The 18,042-nt window shown below is 34.0% G+C and overlaps 1 protein-coding gene across 1 annotated transcript in view; it reads left to right on the top strand.

The window, feature by feature from the left end:
- CD2AP (CD2 associated protein) overlaps positions 1-18,042 on the top strand; it is a 128,499-nt gene that overhangs the window by 99,084 nt on the left and 11,373 nt on the right. The window contains exons 12-16 of the mRNA XM_046639634.1: positions 6,388-6,553; positions 6,936-7,078; positions 14,842-14,954; positions 15,667-15,768; positions 16,848-17,029. Of these exons, the coding sequence (XP_046495590.1) occupies positions 6,388-6,553; positions 6,936-7,078; positions 14,842-14,954; positions 15,667-15,768; positions 16,848-17,029 (706 nt within the window). The remainder of the gene's footprint in view (positions 1-6,387; positions 6,554-6,935; positions 7,079-14,841; positions 14,955-15,666; positions 15,769-16,847; positions 17,030-18,042) is intronic.

Below are 18,042 nucleotides of genomic sequence, written 5' to 3'. Positions count from 1 at the left end.
AGTTAAGCAATTTCATTACTCAGCAAGGAAATATGATTTTAAACCAAAGTAACGTTCTCACCAAAATGGGTGAAAATTTTTAAAAAGACTAACAATACTAAGTGATGGTGAGGATACAGATTAGCAGAACTCCCATACACTGTTGGTGAGAATGTAAATTATTTTATCTAATTTGGAGAACTAAAGTTGAATGTATCCATAGCCTGTTAGCCAGCACGTTCACTCCCAGTTATATACAGAGCAGAAATGCGTGCTCCATATGTGCACCATAAGACTCAAATAGAAAAGTTTATCATAGCAGTGTTTATATTGGCCTCCAATTGGAGACAACACGAATGTCCATCAGCAGTTGAATGAATATGTAAATAGAAGTATATTCATATATCAGGATTCTATAGCAACAAGTGAATGAACTAGCGTTTCACACAGCAACATGAATCTTATGAATTCATTGACATAAAGTTAAAATATGCAGAAGTGATCTGTGGTGTTAGATGACACCTTTGGATAGGAACAGTGGAGTAGTTATTGGGAAGAGGTATGAGGCGAACTTAACGTGGCTGATGTTCAGTTCTTAGCTTGAGTGGTGCTTCCTCAGGTGTCCATGTGATAACTTCTTGAACTTTGTGCTTGTGCTTCTGAAAAGATCTTAGACTCAGTTCTTAGCTTGAGTGGTGCTTCCTCGGGTGTCCATGTGATAACTTCTTGAACTTTGTGCTTGTGCTTCTGAAAAGATCTTAGACTCCAGTTTAAGTCCCTTCGGTGAGATAAATACAGGTAGATTTCCTTTGTTCTAAATTTTTCTAAATGTTAGGAAAATAGGTTCAATTAAGAATACACTTCCTACTTTTTGAACAGTACTGTATTTTTCTCTAATGCATCTCCAAGTGACCACTGATAAAAATGGAATATTTGATTTTTCAGTCAGAATTTATGCACTTGTAATCATTCATGCTTTGGTGCCAGTAATATTGCTTGTTTTTCTATTCTTATTCATACAGGAGGGAACTAACCCTTATCTGAATTAATAAATGGATTAACTTAATATGTACAATGTTAGTAATGTATTGTCATATTCTGTAGTAAATAAGACATTTTAGTTATTTTGCTGTATTTTGTTAGCTGGCATATATTTTAGCAAAAACTTTTATTTATACACTTAGGATAATTCTTTTGTTCTCTATCTTAAATTATTATAACATCTCTATCTTACCTATTTCTTCCTTTGGGCATTTGGATAGCTAGCATAGGATGTTTTTTCTTAAATCTTAAGTTTGCTCTTGTTTTTGGCAAATTTCTAGCTAAAATAAAATTCTCCTATGCACCATTGGATATCCATAAGAAAAAGAAGGAAATTGAACCCCTGCTTCATATCATATACAGAATTTGTCTGAAAATGGATCATTCACCTAAATATAAGAGGTATAAAACTAAAACTCTTAGAAGAAAAGATAGGGATATATCTTCATGGCCTTGGGTTTGGCAATGGATTCTTAGATATGACACCAGAAGCATAGACAGCAAAAGAAAAAGTAGTTAAATTGGACTTGATTAAAATTAAAAACTTTGTGCATCAAAGGACATTATCAGGAAAGTTGAAAAGCATACTACAGATTGGAGAAAATATTTGCAAATCTTGTATCCAGTATCTGGAATATATAAAGAACTATTACAACTCACTGGCAGAAAGGCAACCCCATCAAAAAGTGGGCAAAGGACTGAAATAGACATTTTTCTAAAGGAGATATACAAATAGCTAGTTAGCATGTGACAGAATGTTTGATGTTATTAGAGAAATACAAACCAAAACCACAATAAGCTATCACTTCACACCCACTGGGATGGCTGTAATGATAATAAAAATGGAAAATAAATGTTGGCAAGGATGTGGAGAAATTGGACCCCTCATACGTTACTCATGCGACTGTAAAATGTTTCAGCTGTGTGAAAAACAGTTTGGTAGTTCCTCAAAAAGTTAAAGATAGCAATACTATAGGATCCAACTATTCCTTCTAGATATATGCCTGAAAGAATTGAAAACTAGGTACTCAAACAAATACTTGTACATGAATGTTCATAGCAACGTTGTTCACAATAGCCAAAAGGTGGAAACAACCCGGATGTCCTTTAACAGATGAATGGACTGTGCTGTATACAGGTAATGAATATTATTCAGTCACAGAAATGAATGAAATAGAGATATATGCTACAGTGTAGATGAACCTTGAAAACATTATGCTGCATGAAATCAGGCAGATGCAAAAGATCACATATTGTATGATTCCATGTATATGAAATATCCAGGAGAGGTAACTATGGAAGCAGAGCAGAGGTGGTGGTTGCCAGGGGCTGGGTAGACGAGGGAATGGGGAGTAACTGATTAATGGAAACAGGGTTTTCTTTTGGGGTGATGAAAGGGTTTTGGAACTAGATAGAGGTGCTGATTGCATAAAACATTGTGAGACCACTAAATGGCACTGAATGTTCACTTTAAAATGGTTAATTTTATGTTATATAAGTTTAACCTTCATAAAAATAAATAAAATCTTGTATTCAAATACATTGCCATCATATATTATATAATAAATCAACATACTATTGTTGATTTAGTCATGGATATACCAGAAATGATGAATCTTATTTTTGTCGTCTTTGATTTCCATGAATATTAAATATGTTCTTTTGTTTTAAATAAACTATGGAATTGAATTGATTTCAAGCTGTTAATTATATATCTGTTAAAGAAGTATATTTAATTAATCAGTGAACTTCTGTTTAATTTATCCTTTAACATTTTTCCTAGTATTTTATGTAAAATATCTTCCTTAATATTTTCTAGAAATTTGTTTGGCTGACTGTTGGCTTATAGTTAGAATTGGGGAGTTTTGGCTTTCACTCCTGGTAGTGTAATTATATGATGTGTTGTTATATTTTGAGACCATATAAAAATGGATTTTTGTACCAAATGATGACCAGGGTTTTAAAAGACTAAGCTATATTCTCAAATGACCCAAGAAAGCTACACCTAAATGATAAAACTGAAACAATGGGGATTATTTTGTATTTTCCTTGTTGTTAGATGAAATCTGTAATTTTGAACAAGTGGTTTACCCATGGCCTTCACTGTTTGTTCAGGATTCATAATCACTAGTTTCTCATTGATATGATATCTCATGAAATTAATTGTGGTCCTGTGATAGACATTCTTTTCAAAGACGAAGTGAATTTTGAAAATTACTCAGTATTGCACTTAGAGTTTCTTATTTTTGCATAAATGCCTCATAAGACATTTTTGCTGATTACTGTATCATGAATATATAGTATGTGTGCATGTGTCAATTTTAATACTTGTTCTTAGTACCTGAAAGATCAGGAACCAAGTATTTCATTATGTATAGTACCCTGCCTTTTTGGTGATAAAATTGTTTTTATTGACATGGAATAAAATTATTTTCGATGTGGTTTTCTCCAGCATATTTTCTTATCTATTTCATAGAATTATTAAATGAAATGATGTTAATAAAAGTCAAGTACAATGGTGAGAATTACAGGCATACCTCATTTTATTGCTCTTTCCTTTATTATGCTTTGCAGATATTGTATTTCTTAATAAATTGAGTGTTTGTAGCAACCCTGTGTCAAATCTGTTGAAGCCATTTTTCTGACAGCATTTTCTTCATGTCTCTGTCACATTTTGTTAATTCTTTCAATGTTTCAAACTCTTTCAGTATTATTGTATTTGTTCTGGTGACCTGTGATCAGTGATCTTTGATGTTACTATTGTGATTGGTTTGGGGTGCCACAAATTTCTCCTGTGTGAGATGCTGAACTTAATCAATAAAAGTAATGTTTACACTATATTGTAGTTTATTAAGTGTGACGGACTGCTCCACTGACTGGGCCGTTCTCCCATCTCTTGCTCTCTCCTCTCAGGCCTCCCTATTTCCTGAAACACAACAATATTAAAGTTGGGGCAATTAATAACACTGCAGTGGCCTCTAAATGTTCAAGTGAAAGGAAGAGTCCTGGGTCTCTCAGTTTAAGTCAAAAGCTAGAGATGGTTAAGCTTCGTGAGGAAGGCATGTCAAAAGCTGAGATAGGCTGAAAGCTAGGCCTCTTGTGCCAAACAGTCAGCTAAGCTGTGAATGCAAAGGAAAAGTTCTTGAAGGAAAGTCAAAGTGCTATTCCAGAGAATACATGAATAATAAGAAAGTGAAACAGGCTTATTGCTCACATGGAGAAGATTTTGGTGGTCTGGATAGAAGATCAAACCAGCCACAACATTCCTTCAAACCAAAGCCTAATCCAGAGCAAGGCCCTAACTCTCCTCAGTTCTGTGAAGGCTGAGAGAGATGAGGAAGCTGCAGAAGAAAAGCTTGAAGTGAGCAGATGTTGGTTCATGAGGTTGAAGGAAAGAAGCCATCTCCATAACATGAAAGTGCAGGGTGAAGCAGCAAGTGCTGAGGTAGAAGCTGCAGCAAGTTCTCCAGGAGACCTAGCTGAGATAATTAATGAGGGCGGCTACACTAAACAACAGACTTTCAGTGTAGACGAAACATCTTTATACTGGAAGAAGATGCCGTCTAGGACTTTCATAGCTAGCGAGGAGAAGCCGATGCCTGGCTTCAAAACTTCAAGGAACAGTTTGTTAGGGGCTAACGCAGCTAAGGCAGCTGGGGACTTGAAGTTGAAGCCAGTACTCATTTACCGTCTCAAAAATTCTAAGATCGTTCAGAAGTATGTTAAATCTACTCTGCCTTCACTCTATAAACGGAATAACAAAGCCTAGATGACAGCACGTCTGTTTACAACATGGTTTACTGAATCTTTTAAGCCCACTGTGGAGACCGACTGCTCAGAAAAAAAGATTTCTTTCAAAATCTTACTGCTCATTGACAATGCACCTGGTCACCCAAGAGCTCTGACGGAGACGTACAATGAGATTAATGTTGTTTTCATGTCTGCTAACACAACATCCATTCTGCAGCCCATGGATCAAGTAGTAAGTTCAACTTTCAAGTTTTATGATTGAAGAAATACATTTCCTAAGGCTATAGCTGTCATAGCGATTCCTCTGATGGATCTGGGCATTATAAATTGACAACTTAGAAAGGATTCACCATTCTAGATGAATTAAGAACATTCAAGATTCATGGGAAGAGACCAAAATATCAATATTAACAGGAGTTTGGAAGAAGTTGATTCCAGCCCTGATGGATGACATCGAGGGGTTCAAGACTTCAGTGGAGGAAGAAACTGCAGATATGGTGGAACCAGCCAGAGAACTAGAATTAGAAGTGAGCCTGAAGATTTGACTGAATTGCTGCAATCTCTTGATGAAACTTGAATGGATGAGGAGTTGCCTTTTACAGGTGAGCAAAGAAAGTCATTTCTTGAGATGAAATCTCCTGCTGAAGATGCCGTGAAAACTGTTGAAATGACAATAAAGAATATTTCAGAAGCTTCATTGATAAAGCATTGACAGGGTTTGAGAGGATTGACTCCAATTTTGAAAGAAGTTCTGCTGTGGATAAAATGCTGTCAAACAGCATCACATACTACAGAGAAATTGTTTGTGAAAGGAAGTCAATTGATGCAGCAAATTTTACTGTTATTTTACTTTAGGACTCACTGAAAGCTCAGATGATGGTTAGCACTTTTTAGCAATAATAAAAAAATAAGTATTTTTTAATTAAGGTATGTACATTGTCTTTTAGATTTAATGCTATTGCACACTAAATACAGTATAGTGTATAAACGTAGTATAAATACAGTGTAAACTTAAATTTTATATGCATTGGGAAACCAGAAAAATTTGTGTGACTCACTTGATTGTGATGGTCTGGAGCCAAACTCGCGATCTCTCTGGGGTATGCCTGTATGAATATTAGACGTAATGTTTTCATCTGTGTCTAATCAATCTAGTTTCAGTTTCTTTTAACATTTGACTTCTTCTTTGTCATTGTGATGCTTTTTAAATAGGTATGTTAAGTGGCACTGGAGTTCCTGTTTACTTTCAGTTTCAGGCTTTGGTCTGGATTTAAGTCTAGATAGTATTATTGTTTGCTTAGAGTAAAATTATATGTGGTTATATTTGAGTAGAATACATCCCTAAAAGCATAGGATGCTGGGAAGACTACTAGTAAAAAGCAGGCATTATTTGTTAATCAGAAGCTTATTAGTAGTACCTCTCTACACTAAAGTAAACTTTTTTAGATATTTAGGTTTATTAAATTATAACTTTAAAACATAAAACAGTGTACACCACACAAGTATTGTTTCTCCTTTTGTGTTTCACACTTTGGAGCCTGGCATTGTCTTTAAAAAATAGAAAAACCTAAATAGTTCTGATTGCTTATAACTTATTAAATATTTTTAAATAATCAGATGAAAAATCAGTGCTGGAACAGAAGCCTTCTAAACCAGCTGCTCCACAAGTCCCACCCAAGAAGCCTACTCCACCCACCAAAGCCAATAATTTATTGAGATCTTCTGCAACAGTGTTCACAAAGCGACCTGAAAAACCAGTTCCTCCACCACCTCCTGTAGCCAAGTAAGTTTTACCTAATTGTAAGTTAATTTATTCATTTATCTGCCTTTGATGTAAATCACTCTACTGCCTTTCTAAATCTCAAAGTAAATTTTTAAAGTATTTGTTTTCCATATTTTTTCTATAGACTGTAATAATTTTTTGTTAAATGTTAATCTTATATTCACACTAAGTGAATACACTCATATTAAGCTGTTTTTACATTTCTGATTTTACTGTGCTTAGTCTTAGGGTAGAGGTTTATGTTTATGGAAATAATTTTATAGAACAGAAAGAAACACCAGTGTTACATCATCATCTGTAGTGTTGTTAAATAACAATGTTAAAAAATGGTCATGTTTCACATACAAGTGATTGTTACATATGTTTGATTTTCTCATTTCAGGATTAATGGGGAAGTTTCTACTATTTCTTCAAAATTTGAAACTGAGCCAATATCAAAATCAAAGCTAGATTCTGAACAGTTACCACTTAGACCAAAATCAGTAGACCTAGACTCCTTTACAGTTAGGAGCTCTAAAGAATCAGGTAAGTTAACGTGTAGAAAGGTGGTGTATTAAAAAAAGTACCAGTATGGTTTTCTGGAACTATTTAAAAATAAGAAATTTATGTATGCAATTTGTGTGTGGATAGATACAGTGGAAAAATAAAACTAAAAGAAGGTAAATGGGCAAAATATTTATGGTTCACATAAACTTTCTTACTGGTCAGAGTACTGAGATGGATATTAAAAGATCATCCATTTATCATACTTCTTCATAATGGAAAGAGCATACCACGTTAGGCAGATGCGCATACATTTTAGTTTTAAAAGTTGAAAAATAAAGAGGTGGCATAGATTTTCAGTGCCAGCACTAGAAGACTTTTTATTTATCCACTTAATCTCAAGATACTTTTGTTTCCAATTCAGGAAAATAGGCTTTTTATGATATTCTCTCTCTTTCTCTATATATATCAGCATGCTTTACTTCTGTAGCTAAATGTTCCTTGAGTTTTAGTACTGATTTTTCAGCCCATTAGTCATCTTTGTTTTTCTCCTGGTCTTTTATAACTCTTAGTTGTAAAATGGAAAACTTGATACAGAGAAATCTTAATAAAGTCTCACTATTAAAACTATTGCACAATCATTACTTTGTGGAAATGGTTATTGGATAGTACTTTGCATTTACTTTTAGGGTTTTTACATTTTCAAAGTACTTTCTCATGTATGTTCTTATTTTATCTTTATAGTAGCTTTAAGAGGCAGATGCTATTTTTCCCTACTTTTCATCTAAACAAAGTAAGCTACAGACACGTCAGATGTCCAAGAGCACATAAATCAGAAGTGAACTCTTTAAATCTCTTTTATATGAAGTGTTCTATGATATTCTTTAAAAGATTTTAATGCCTTAAAATATATTTTAGCTTCATTGTTAACATTTATATTTACATTAAACTTCAAGGACAGTTACATTTAGATTTTTTTGTCACTGTATTGTAAAATGTACTACTTACTACCTTTCAAAAATTTTTAGGTGATTTTATTTTTCTTCCCTCTTTTAAGTTTGCTGACCTAAGCATGGCCTCCTTCAGTTGTTTAATTTGAATTTTTTGTAGATCCTTTCATTATGTATTTGAATCCTCTCTTTTCTGGATGAAGCCATATTCATTAATAATTTTTGGAAATTGAGATATTGTATTTTAGAGACATTCACTCAAATATATTCAGTATGTTTTATCTGGTGAAAATTGTTACTTACTGTTAGTTAAAGAAGCTATTTATGTTTTTTAAAAATGTCCTTTATTATTGAAGTTAGTGTTAAAATATAATTCTAGGGGCTGGCTGGTGGTGTAGTGATTGGGTTCACACTCTCGTCCATGGCCCAGGGTTCATAGGTTCAGATCAGGGCATGGACCTAGACACTGCTCATCAAGCCATGCTGTGGCTGCATCCCACATACAAAACAATGGAGGAAGATTGACAGAGATATTAGCTCTGCGGCAATCTTCCTCAAGCAAAGAGGACGATTGGCAATAGATGTTAGCTCAGGGACAATCTTCCTCGCCAAAAAATTAAGATATGTATGTATATAATTCTGTGAATTTTTATTGTTTTTTCTTTGATTTAAAATATAGCTAGAAATGTGTTTGAAAAGTAAGAATTGGAGAAAAAAGATTAAGTATGCAATTTTAACTGGAAATAAATCCAGGGGCTGACCCGGGGGCGTAGCAGTTAAGCATCCATGTTCCACTTTGGCAGCCCAGGGTTCGCCGGTTCAGATCCTGGGTGCGGACATGGCACTGCGTGGCAAGCCATTCTGTGGTAGGCATCCCACATATAAAGTAGAGGAAGATGGGCATGGATGTTAGCTCAGGGCCAGTCTTCCTCAGAAAAAAAAAGAGGAGGATTGGCAACAGTTAGCTCAGGGCTAATCTTCCTCAGGAAAAAAAATTGTATATTTAAAAAAGAAAAGTCCATTGGTATTATCTTTTGAATTTCCACAATTTTCTACTAACTTTATGTTAGAAGTCTTAAATTTTGATGAGTCTCTTTAGGAGCTTGAAGAGTAGTATTTAGAGCCAATTTTTTTCTGTTAGTTTTTGTCATTTTTGAACATTTGCTTTATTTAGTTGTCTCAAGGTCATGGAAATCACAAAAGAATTTCAGTAAATTAAAACAAATTTTCACTTTTTTCAAAACTTTTTCTATATAGTCACCAGCAAGCTTTGTTTTCTTTGCTACATTTCAGTTAGAAGTAGCACATGTAACAATGTCATGGTCGAAAAGTTCTCTTTTTTTTACTGTGATTTTAGTCTCAATTCTTGTCTCATATCCATTACCATTGTTTACTCTTTATTAAAGAGCAAAAAGGCTTTGTGGAACACAGTTCAAAAATTTTTAATTTCTGGTTTGTTTTTTTCTTCAAATGAATAAGGAAATAGAGAGGCCAAGACCTAGATAAGTTCAAAATACTGACAGCTAACGTCCAAACTGCCGTCCTGTATTTCCTCCACTGTCAGACTGCCTTTGTGTACCACACTCACACCCTGTGGAGTGCAGACAATAGGGATTTGGGAAGGGGAGTTTATATTAAATAGCAAATATTCATTGAGCAAGTGTTATATCTGCAGTACTGTTTTAGGCACAAGCAGTATGCTAAGATACAAGGCTTAGCTGCTGACAGCAAATAGCTTTTGTCTCAAACTTCAACTCAGAGGCTGTTCTTTCTTTCTGTCTTTTTTTAATTAGAATATCTTCTGTTTTTAGTACTTGCAGTATAAAAGTGTTTTACCTCTTTTTTGACATATTGACACCTTAAAAACCATGTTCTGTGTCAAATACAACCTCAAATTTGGCATTAGTTTGAGGCATATTTTAGGCTCAATTTGTTTTAAATTGTTCAAATAGCGTGTGATGCTAGCCCTTTAACATAGGTTTCAGCGAGTTTAAGACATACGTGAAAATCTCCTTAGAGTTTCCCATTATTATATAAAATAATAACTTGAGATGAAATGATATAGTAGGCAGCACATTGACTTTGCTGTTAAAAAATGCGCATTTTGGGGGCCTAGCCTGGTGGTGTAGTGAGTTTGCATTCTTCGCTTCAGTAGCCTGGGGTTTGCGGGTTTGGATCCTGGGCACAGACCTACACACCACTTGTCAAGCCATTCTCTGGTGGTTTCCCACATAAAAAATGGAGGAAGATTGGCTCAGATGTTAGCTCAGGGCCAGTCTTCCTCACCCCCGCCCTTCCCAAAAAAGGGAAAGAATGTGCATTTTAAATTATTAGCTGCTCCATCATTGGTATGTTTCTACTCTTAATCTGTTTTCTTAGTTAACTAACAGTTGAATGGTCTGATGTATCTCTGATACCTATTTTAATAGGTGACATGAAAGTTGTTATAAAATGTTATTTCCCTTCATCTACCCCTCTCCTTCATTGTTAATCCCGTCTCATTCTGTTTCTTCTCTTATCTACAAAGGATGTAAATTCCTGACTCTACTCTTGGATATGATTTTCTTGTACAGTCATGTATCACTTAATGTGTCCTTAGAAATGTGTCATTACATGATTTTGTCTTTGTGTGAACATCGTAGAGTGTACTTAGGCAAACCTGGCTGGTATAGCCTATTACACACCTGGGCCATATGGCACTAACCTTATGGATCACTGTTGTGTAAGCATCCCTTTTTGACTGAAACATTATGTGGTGCATGACTGTAGATAAAGCCATATATAAACATATATAGATACAGACGCTCACTTTTGTACATATAAGAAGAACATTCATAGAATACTTGATTTGGTTTTCCTTTTTTTTTTTTTAAAGTCCCTCCATATATATTCTCATATATAAGATATTACTACAAACTGCAGAGCTGTTAGAACTATTTTAATTTTTTTTTCTTTTTCAAACATTTCATCAAAAATTGGTTTAGGATAATCTCACTGCTACTACTGACTAATTTTAAAGTTCACATGGTCTTAATGTTTCTAAAATAGTAAACTTTCTAGGAAGTAAGATTGGTTTACAGTTAGTTTTAAAATATCAGATAGAGAGGCCAGCCTGGTGGTGCAGTGGTTAAGTACGCACATTCTGCTACAGCGGCCTGGGGTTTGCCAGCTTGGATCCCAGTTGTGGACCTATGCACTGCTTGTTAAGCCATGCTGTGGCAGGCATCCCACACATAAAATAAAGGAACATGGACATGGATGTTAGCTCAGGGCCAGTCTTCCTCAGCAAAGAGAGGAGGATTGGTAGCAGATGTTCGCTCAGGGCTAATCTTCCTCAAAAAAAAAACCACCAAAATTTAGTGGTAATGTAGTTAATGCACTGAGAAAGCACAGCTGATGAAGTATTCTTAGAGTGTAGTATTTTATCCTTTTTGATTGTTTTTCTGTGATAAATTCTTTTTGGCTTAAAAGGAAATTTTAGAGACACATACATTATCTGATACAAAAGCCTTCATTGCTTACATAGGGATTTCTCTTCAGTTCTGTTTGACAGTTGATCTATTTTTGTTTGAATTAATTTTCAATATTTATTTTTTTCTCCAAGAAAGAATTTATGATCAGATTTTTCTACTAAGATACCTACCTATTGAGTGGTAGACTCTATAAAAAGTGAATCTGTATCTAAACTAGGATGCAAAAACAAAACACCACACCCGAAAATGTACACTGTACCTGGGAAACAAGAGCAGAGATTAAAGTTTTTATTTTCTAATAATAGTTTCCTTGATAATATCATTATAGAGAGTATCATATAAGACATTACTGAATTTTTATTTACCTATGTATGACATTTTAAGTGTTGTAGTGAGTTGTATTTTTATAGTGAGATACCTAAAAATAATATTTGGCATATTTTTCTTTTATTATACCATAGAATTAAAATTGCCTCTTTCATTGTAATTGCTGTCATATGCTAAAGACTAAAACTTGACTGAAAGGTGGTTTAATTTTAGTTATAACTGTATTAATAAGTTAATGTATTGATTTATTACTCAGACTTCTATGTAAATTTTAGTACTAAAACATCCTTTTGGAAGCTGTCTTGGTGTTTAGTGAGTAATTAACAAAAGACTTTTTTCTAGTTTAATGTGTATTGAAATTAATACTAATCATAGTTTTTTCTTTTGAAGACAAGAATAAATCTAAAATCTAACACATATCTTATATAAGTTTAGATAAACTGTAATAGGTATATGCTAAACATTGAAATGGTTCTAGTCACTCTACAACTGTTCCTTTTTCCTGCTTTGTAAAATAATTTTTTTGGTTTAGTCTTTTTTCTAGACATTCCTATCCTTGACTTTTCTTTCCAGATTTTGTTTCCTAGCCTGTTTGCCATGTTTCCCTCTTACGTGTCAGGAAATTATCCTACCTTTCTCCATTTTGGTAAGATGACAATTTATGAAAGAAATCAAAATAGTATATTCAGTATAAATAGGTGGTGCACATTGATTTTTCTTTGTAGTTTTACTAAAAGTGTACATGTTTGTCTGTCTGTTCTAACCCTTTTGGTTTTCCATTTTAAAATAAAATGAAATTTTTGTTGGAAAAATTTTCCTGATTAAAGATATTCTTTTGATAAAAGTTTTATTTTAATTGGCAACCACGAAAGACCATAAAAGAAAATACTTATTTTCTCCCGAAATTTGACATTTCATTTTGATTTTTAAAAAATTCTGTGTTTTAGGCAATATCTAGAAATGTCAGTGGCTGGCAGAGTGACAGTGTGATTGCAAGAGTTAGGTGATTGTCATACCTTTTATGCCATTTGTACAGTATAAATCCATTATTATCACTCCTAGGTAAATTTAAAAGTGTTCAAATATATCATGAGTCCAAAATGTGCACTGTTTTATTTTACTAACCTAATGGTTTAAATGGAGGACCTGCCAGAGTTTTAGAATAGTAAAATTATTTGTCTTGGTGTTGGAACCCAAAACTGGACATAGGGAAGGCATTTGTACATGAGCATGGTGTATAATTTTGTAATATACCTTTTATTTCATTTTCAGTTTCTTTTATCTTCATTCCTTCCTATGTTTTCCTGTTTGTTTCTTTTTCTTTTTGCAAGTTGCTTAAATATGCATTTGAAAATAATCTCCACAGGCCAAAATGATTGGATTGTATTTTTCAAGGTTTTTTTTTTGTAGGTTGTCAACACACATTTAAAAATTAGACAGTGTAAAAAAACAATTTTTAACCCTTCAAGTGACAGCATGTTTTTAACATCTTTTAAAATATTATTTTCTTTGTTTATAAAATTTACAAATAAAAAGATTGAGATATTTAAATATATATTTAAACTCAAGGTCTTTCACATTTAATAATGCATTTTTCAGTAAAGCTGTTGTGTTTTTTTATTATGGTTTGTTATATTTTATAATTACTTATAGGTAATAATTGAATGACTCAAGCCACAGTTAAACTGAGCACATTAGATTGCCTGTTGTGATGTATTAGCGTAGTGACTGGATCCAAGATAGAACGCACAAAGTAAGCAGAACGTGAAGATGGAAGAGACTTAATAGAGGCCAGCAAATAACTTGAAGTTGGGATAGAGCGCGCATTAGCAGAGACACCTCTTCTCTGCCCTAACGTTTGTGTCTTCCATCCCTTTAAGAAAAATTCTCTTAAATTAATTACTTTACATATGAAAATTGATGAATAAGCTTTGAGGGCAGTAATGATAAGTATCTTTAGATTTCTTTTAAGAAATAACAAATCATTGTATTGGGATATCTAACTATTTGACAGAAAGCATCATAAGCATCCAGGCAATGGTAGTGTGAAGAATGATTCCATACCTGAAAGACTAGGCCAAAGATATCCATTGCCAATATCAAGTATCTCGATTGTGATTAATATCCCTAATCTGGAATCTGGGCTAAAGGAAGATTATATTGACAATGGAAGTGTCTGAAGTTACCCTTAGGGTTCTTGTATCACTCAAAGATATCTGGGCTTCAAAATTAAAGATCAGCTTCTTTAACAAGGTTTTCTGGATCATCTAGAAAAAGGGAAGGTATTATATACCATTGTTTCAGAGATTAAAATTACCTAGATTTGTCCTTAAACTCAAGTTATTGGATCAGAGGTCAACCAGCCTTTGATGGTGGGGAAACAAATAGATGATCTATGTAGCATTTTCCCTTGATATGTAATTTGCCTTAGATTTACAACTATCTTATGATTCCTAAACATGGTAATGTCTAAGTGGAAGTGCAGTGAACTATAAACAGCGTAAAGCCCAGCTGCAATATACTGTGCACATACATATGTACACACACAAAGACACGAAATTATACTTTGAACTTTTCATTGACAAATGCTGTCGGAAAGCAGCAGAGTCCTAGATATAGTTGAGTCCTTAAAATTTGAATATTAGGATACTACTTGAAGTTTAAAACAAATTATGTATGTTAATTTTCTTATGTATTAATTGTAATTAATTATGAATTGAAGAAGTAGATCCTGTTTTTTTTTAATAAGCAATAACTTAAGATAACAGCTTTTTTATGCCGCTACAACTTATGGTACAGGTTTATATCCTACAGTGAGAACTTTTTGTTGAGGTCTGAGTCTCTATTAGAAACCTGAACCTTATGCTATCCAATGTATCAGGTAAAGAAGTGTTTGTTTTTTAAGGGTGAGTGTTGTTTTCCAAATGCATATGAAAAGCACAGGTCCGCTTGTGAGTCCTACGGCACTCTTTTTAATTTATTGTTTGTTAAAAATCCAGAAACATGCTTTTTTTTACATTATCTATTATTAGATATGTTTAATTTTATTCTTCAGATCTTGTTAATTTTGATGACATAGCTTCCTCAGAAAACTTGCTACATCTCACAGCAAATAGACCGAAAATGCCTGGGAGAAGATTGCCTGGCCGCTTCAATGGTGGACATTCTGTGAGTTACACCTACTGTTGTAAAACAAAATTTTAACAAATCCAGAGTCCTTCTGAAGATGAGAGGGAGGGAGGGTTTATAGCTCCGCCAGTTTAAAAATGAGGAAGATAGCTGTTATACTCAAGTAGCAAATGGTTGTATTTAAGGATATATGAGGAAAGACCCCTGTTCATTTCAGCAGGGTTTGGAATGGAAGGTTACAAAATCAGAAGTAGAGTTGTCATGAGACCCATAACCACAGAGCACAGAGTTGAAAGGGGACAAGGGACCTGTATAATCTTACCCAACGACAATGATTAGAATTGATACTATTCACTTTGGGAAAGAACGAAAACACCCTTTGCCCTGAAACAGTTAGTGTTTCCTGTAGTACTAGTCCTGGTATCTAAGTGTTTAACTTCTTTTTGTGCTTTCTGTGTGTTACTTGTGATGCTGATAGTGCTCAGTGTTAATGTATTAGCTCTTAAGAACTAGAGTACTTTTAAATTACCTAAGTAGAAAAAAATTTTGCTGCCAAGAGGCAAGCTGGTTTTGCCTTCAAGATATGCAAGTGTGTTATTCAGTTTGACATTATGTAACATCCTGACAACAATGGAATATTTGGAATAGCAGCTGCTGTAAACAGTGGTAACAGTTACTCTATTATTCAAATGCTTACTACCTTTTCCTTCTTTGCTGTTTTCTGTTTCTTGATTTTTAAAAAATCATTTAGCCAACTCAAAGCCCAGAAAAACTGTTAAAATTACCAAAAGAAGATGATAGTGCCAGCCTAAAGCCATCTGAATTTAAAAAGGACTCATGCTACACTCCAAAGGTGAGATGCATTATGATCTAAGATTTGTATACTTTGTAGGATTCTTTGTGAAAATCAAAATTGTGGAATTTAAAAATGTTCTTTAAGAATTACTTCTTCTGCCAAGAAATAAAATAATTCCTGCTAAAAAGTTGAGTTGTTAAACTTGTCATACTATGCTCTGTGGATCTTTTTTTAGAAGAGCATACATTATTTTAAATGAGTAGTATAAATGTTACATATTTCATATTTTTAAAGCATATATCTGTACGTCTGTTTCACTTTCCCATTAAACATACACACTTTAGGTCAGAAGCCATTAGTTGTTTACTCCTTACCTGGCTTGGTGCTCGGCACCATAATCACTGAATATATACTGGAATGAATGGCAGAATACATGGATTCTTCCATCTGTTACCTGGTGTTAAGACTTTTTTCTAAACTCTTGCCTTTTTAATGTAAGATAGTGTTACCACAGTTGACACACATCTTATATTTAAGAAGGTCATGTTTCCTCCTCAAATTCATTCCAGGGCATTTGGCTGCTATTCTGATTTATGAGATACACTTAATCTAATTCTAATTTCAATAGACTGTTAGCGCTACTTACTGTTATTTTAGTGAAATAATGAGAGTCTCAGGCCATGGATTCATTTTAATGCCCCTTTCATGGACTTACCAAATTCTTCGTAATTACTGTTAAGTGTAGCTCTTTGGATATTCTAAATAATAACTGTTTAATACGGAGGATCAAAACGGCACCTTAATAATGCTGATGTATTCTTGTTTCCAGATGCTCCCCCAGGCCTACCATTCATAAGAGAAATCTAATGGCTATTCTTATTCTTTTTTTTTTTTTTTAAATAAAACCCTTGATATTTCTCACAAAACCCTCTAGTGATTGCAAGTTTATTCTTTGGTTGTTTGATAGTTTTTTCTATTTGTGAACATTAAACTGCTTTTTGAATTTCCAAGTTTATCATTTCTCTTGAAGTATTGCTTTATGTGTCTCCGTGCTATAAAAATCTGTTGGAGTTAGATATGATATTAAATGTAAATACAAGTAAAATCAGAAAATTTTGTGTTTATTACGTTTTCAGCCATCTGCGTACCTTTCAACACCTTCAAGTGCTTCTAAACCAAATATGGCTGCTTTTGTAACTCCATTAGAAATCAAAGCTAAAGTAGAATCAAATGATGGGAAAAAAAATTCCTTGGATGAACTTAGAGCTCAGATTATTGAATTGCTGTGCACTGTAGAAGCACTGAAAAAGGATCATGGGTAAGTAGCCCGTGTTTTCTTTATTGGGTACTGCGTAATGTGTGTGTAAAGAATTCTTCCAATTCGTATCAAGTAAAGATGTAATCTGCCAGGTTTCTGGTATGAGCAAGTATGTTTCCAAAGAAATTTTCCTTAATAGTGCTTTTCTCCTCTTGACAAAGAATTTGAATTCAAAAACTTGTTCTAGTAGCGCAATTAGAGAAAACGTATGTGCATAGCCATAATTTGAGGCTACAGATCTTCTGGTCAAACACAGGTTAGTAATTACTCTTCAAATTAGGAAAAGCCATATTGTATTTTAGATCTGGGGTATATTTGTACATATACAGTCATGCACCACACAGTGGCTTTTCTGTCAACAACGGACCGCATATATGACAGTGGTCCCGTAAGTACCCTGTAGCCTAGGTGTGCAGTAGGCTGTGCCATCAAGGTCTGTGTCAGTACACTGTGATGTTCGGACAATGATGAAGACAGTTAATGACGCATTTCTCAGAGTGTATCCCTGTCGTTTAGTGGCACATGACTACTTAGTTTACTTCTCAGCAGACTGATCGCTGCTTCTGCTACAGTTGAGTTGGATATTTATAAAACAAATGAATTGGAATAGGTGATCTCTAAGGCCCTTCTCTTAACTCTGAAAGCTTTGATTATGGTGTATGGTGAGACATATACCCTATGTGAAAGTTAGGGACTTTTTAGAGCTAAAATAAATTTAAAAGATTACGTACTATAGCCCCCCTCCCTTCTTTTAAAGGAAGAGATAAGGGTTCAGAGAGGTAAAGCTCTTTACCTAAGATCACTCAGCTCTTAAATGGCTAAGCTAGAACTTTAACCCTCATCTTCTGTTGGTTTAGAGATCTTTTCTATAACCAGTATTATTTGAACTGTTTTAAAGATTTTATTTTTTAATTTTTCCTTCTTCTCCCCAAAGCCCCTAGTACATAGTATATATTTTAGTTGTGGTCCTTCTAATTGTGGCATGTGGGATGCCACCTCAGCATGGCTTGATG

Source organism: Equus quagga, chromosome 15 (genome assembly GCF_021613505.1).
Source record: "Equus quagga isolate Etosha38 chromosome 15, UCLA_HA_Equagga_1.0, whole genome shotgun sequence".
Taxonomy (NCBI): Eukaryota; Metazoa; Chordata; class Mammalia; order Perissodactyla; family Equidae; genus Equus; species Equus quagga.
This window is presented reverse-complemented; position numbering and strand designations above follow the sequence as displayed.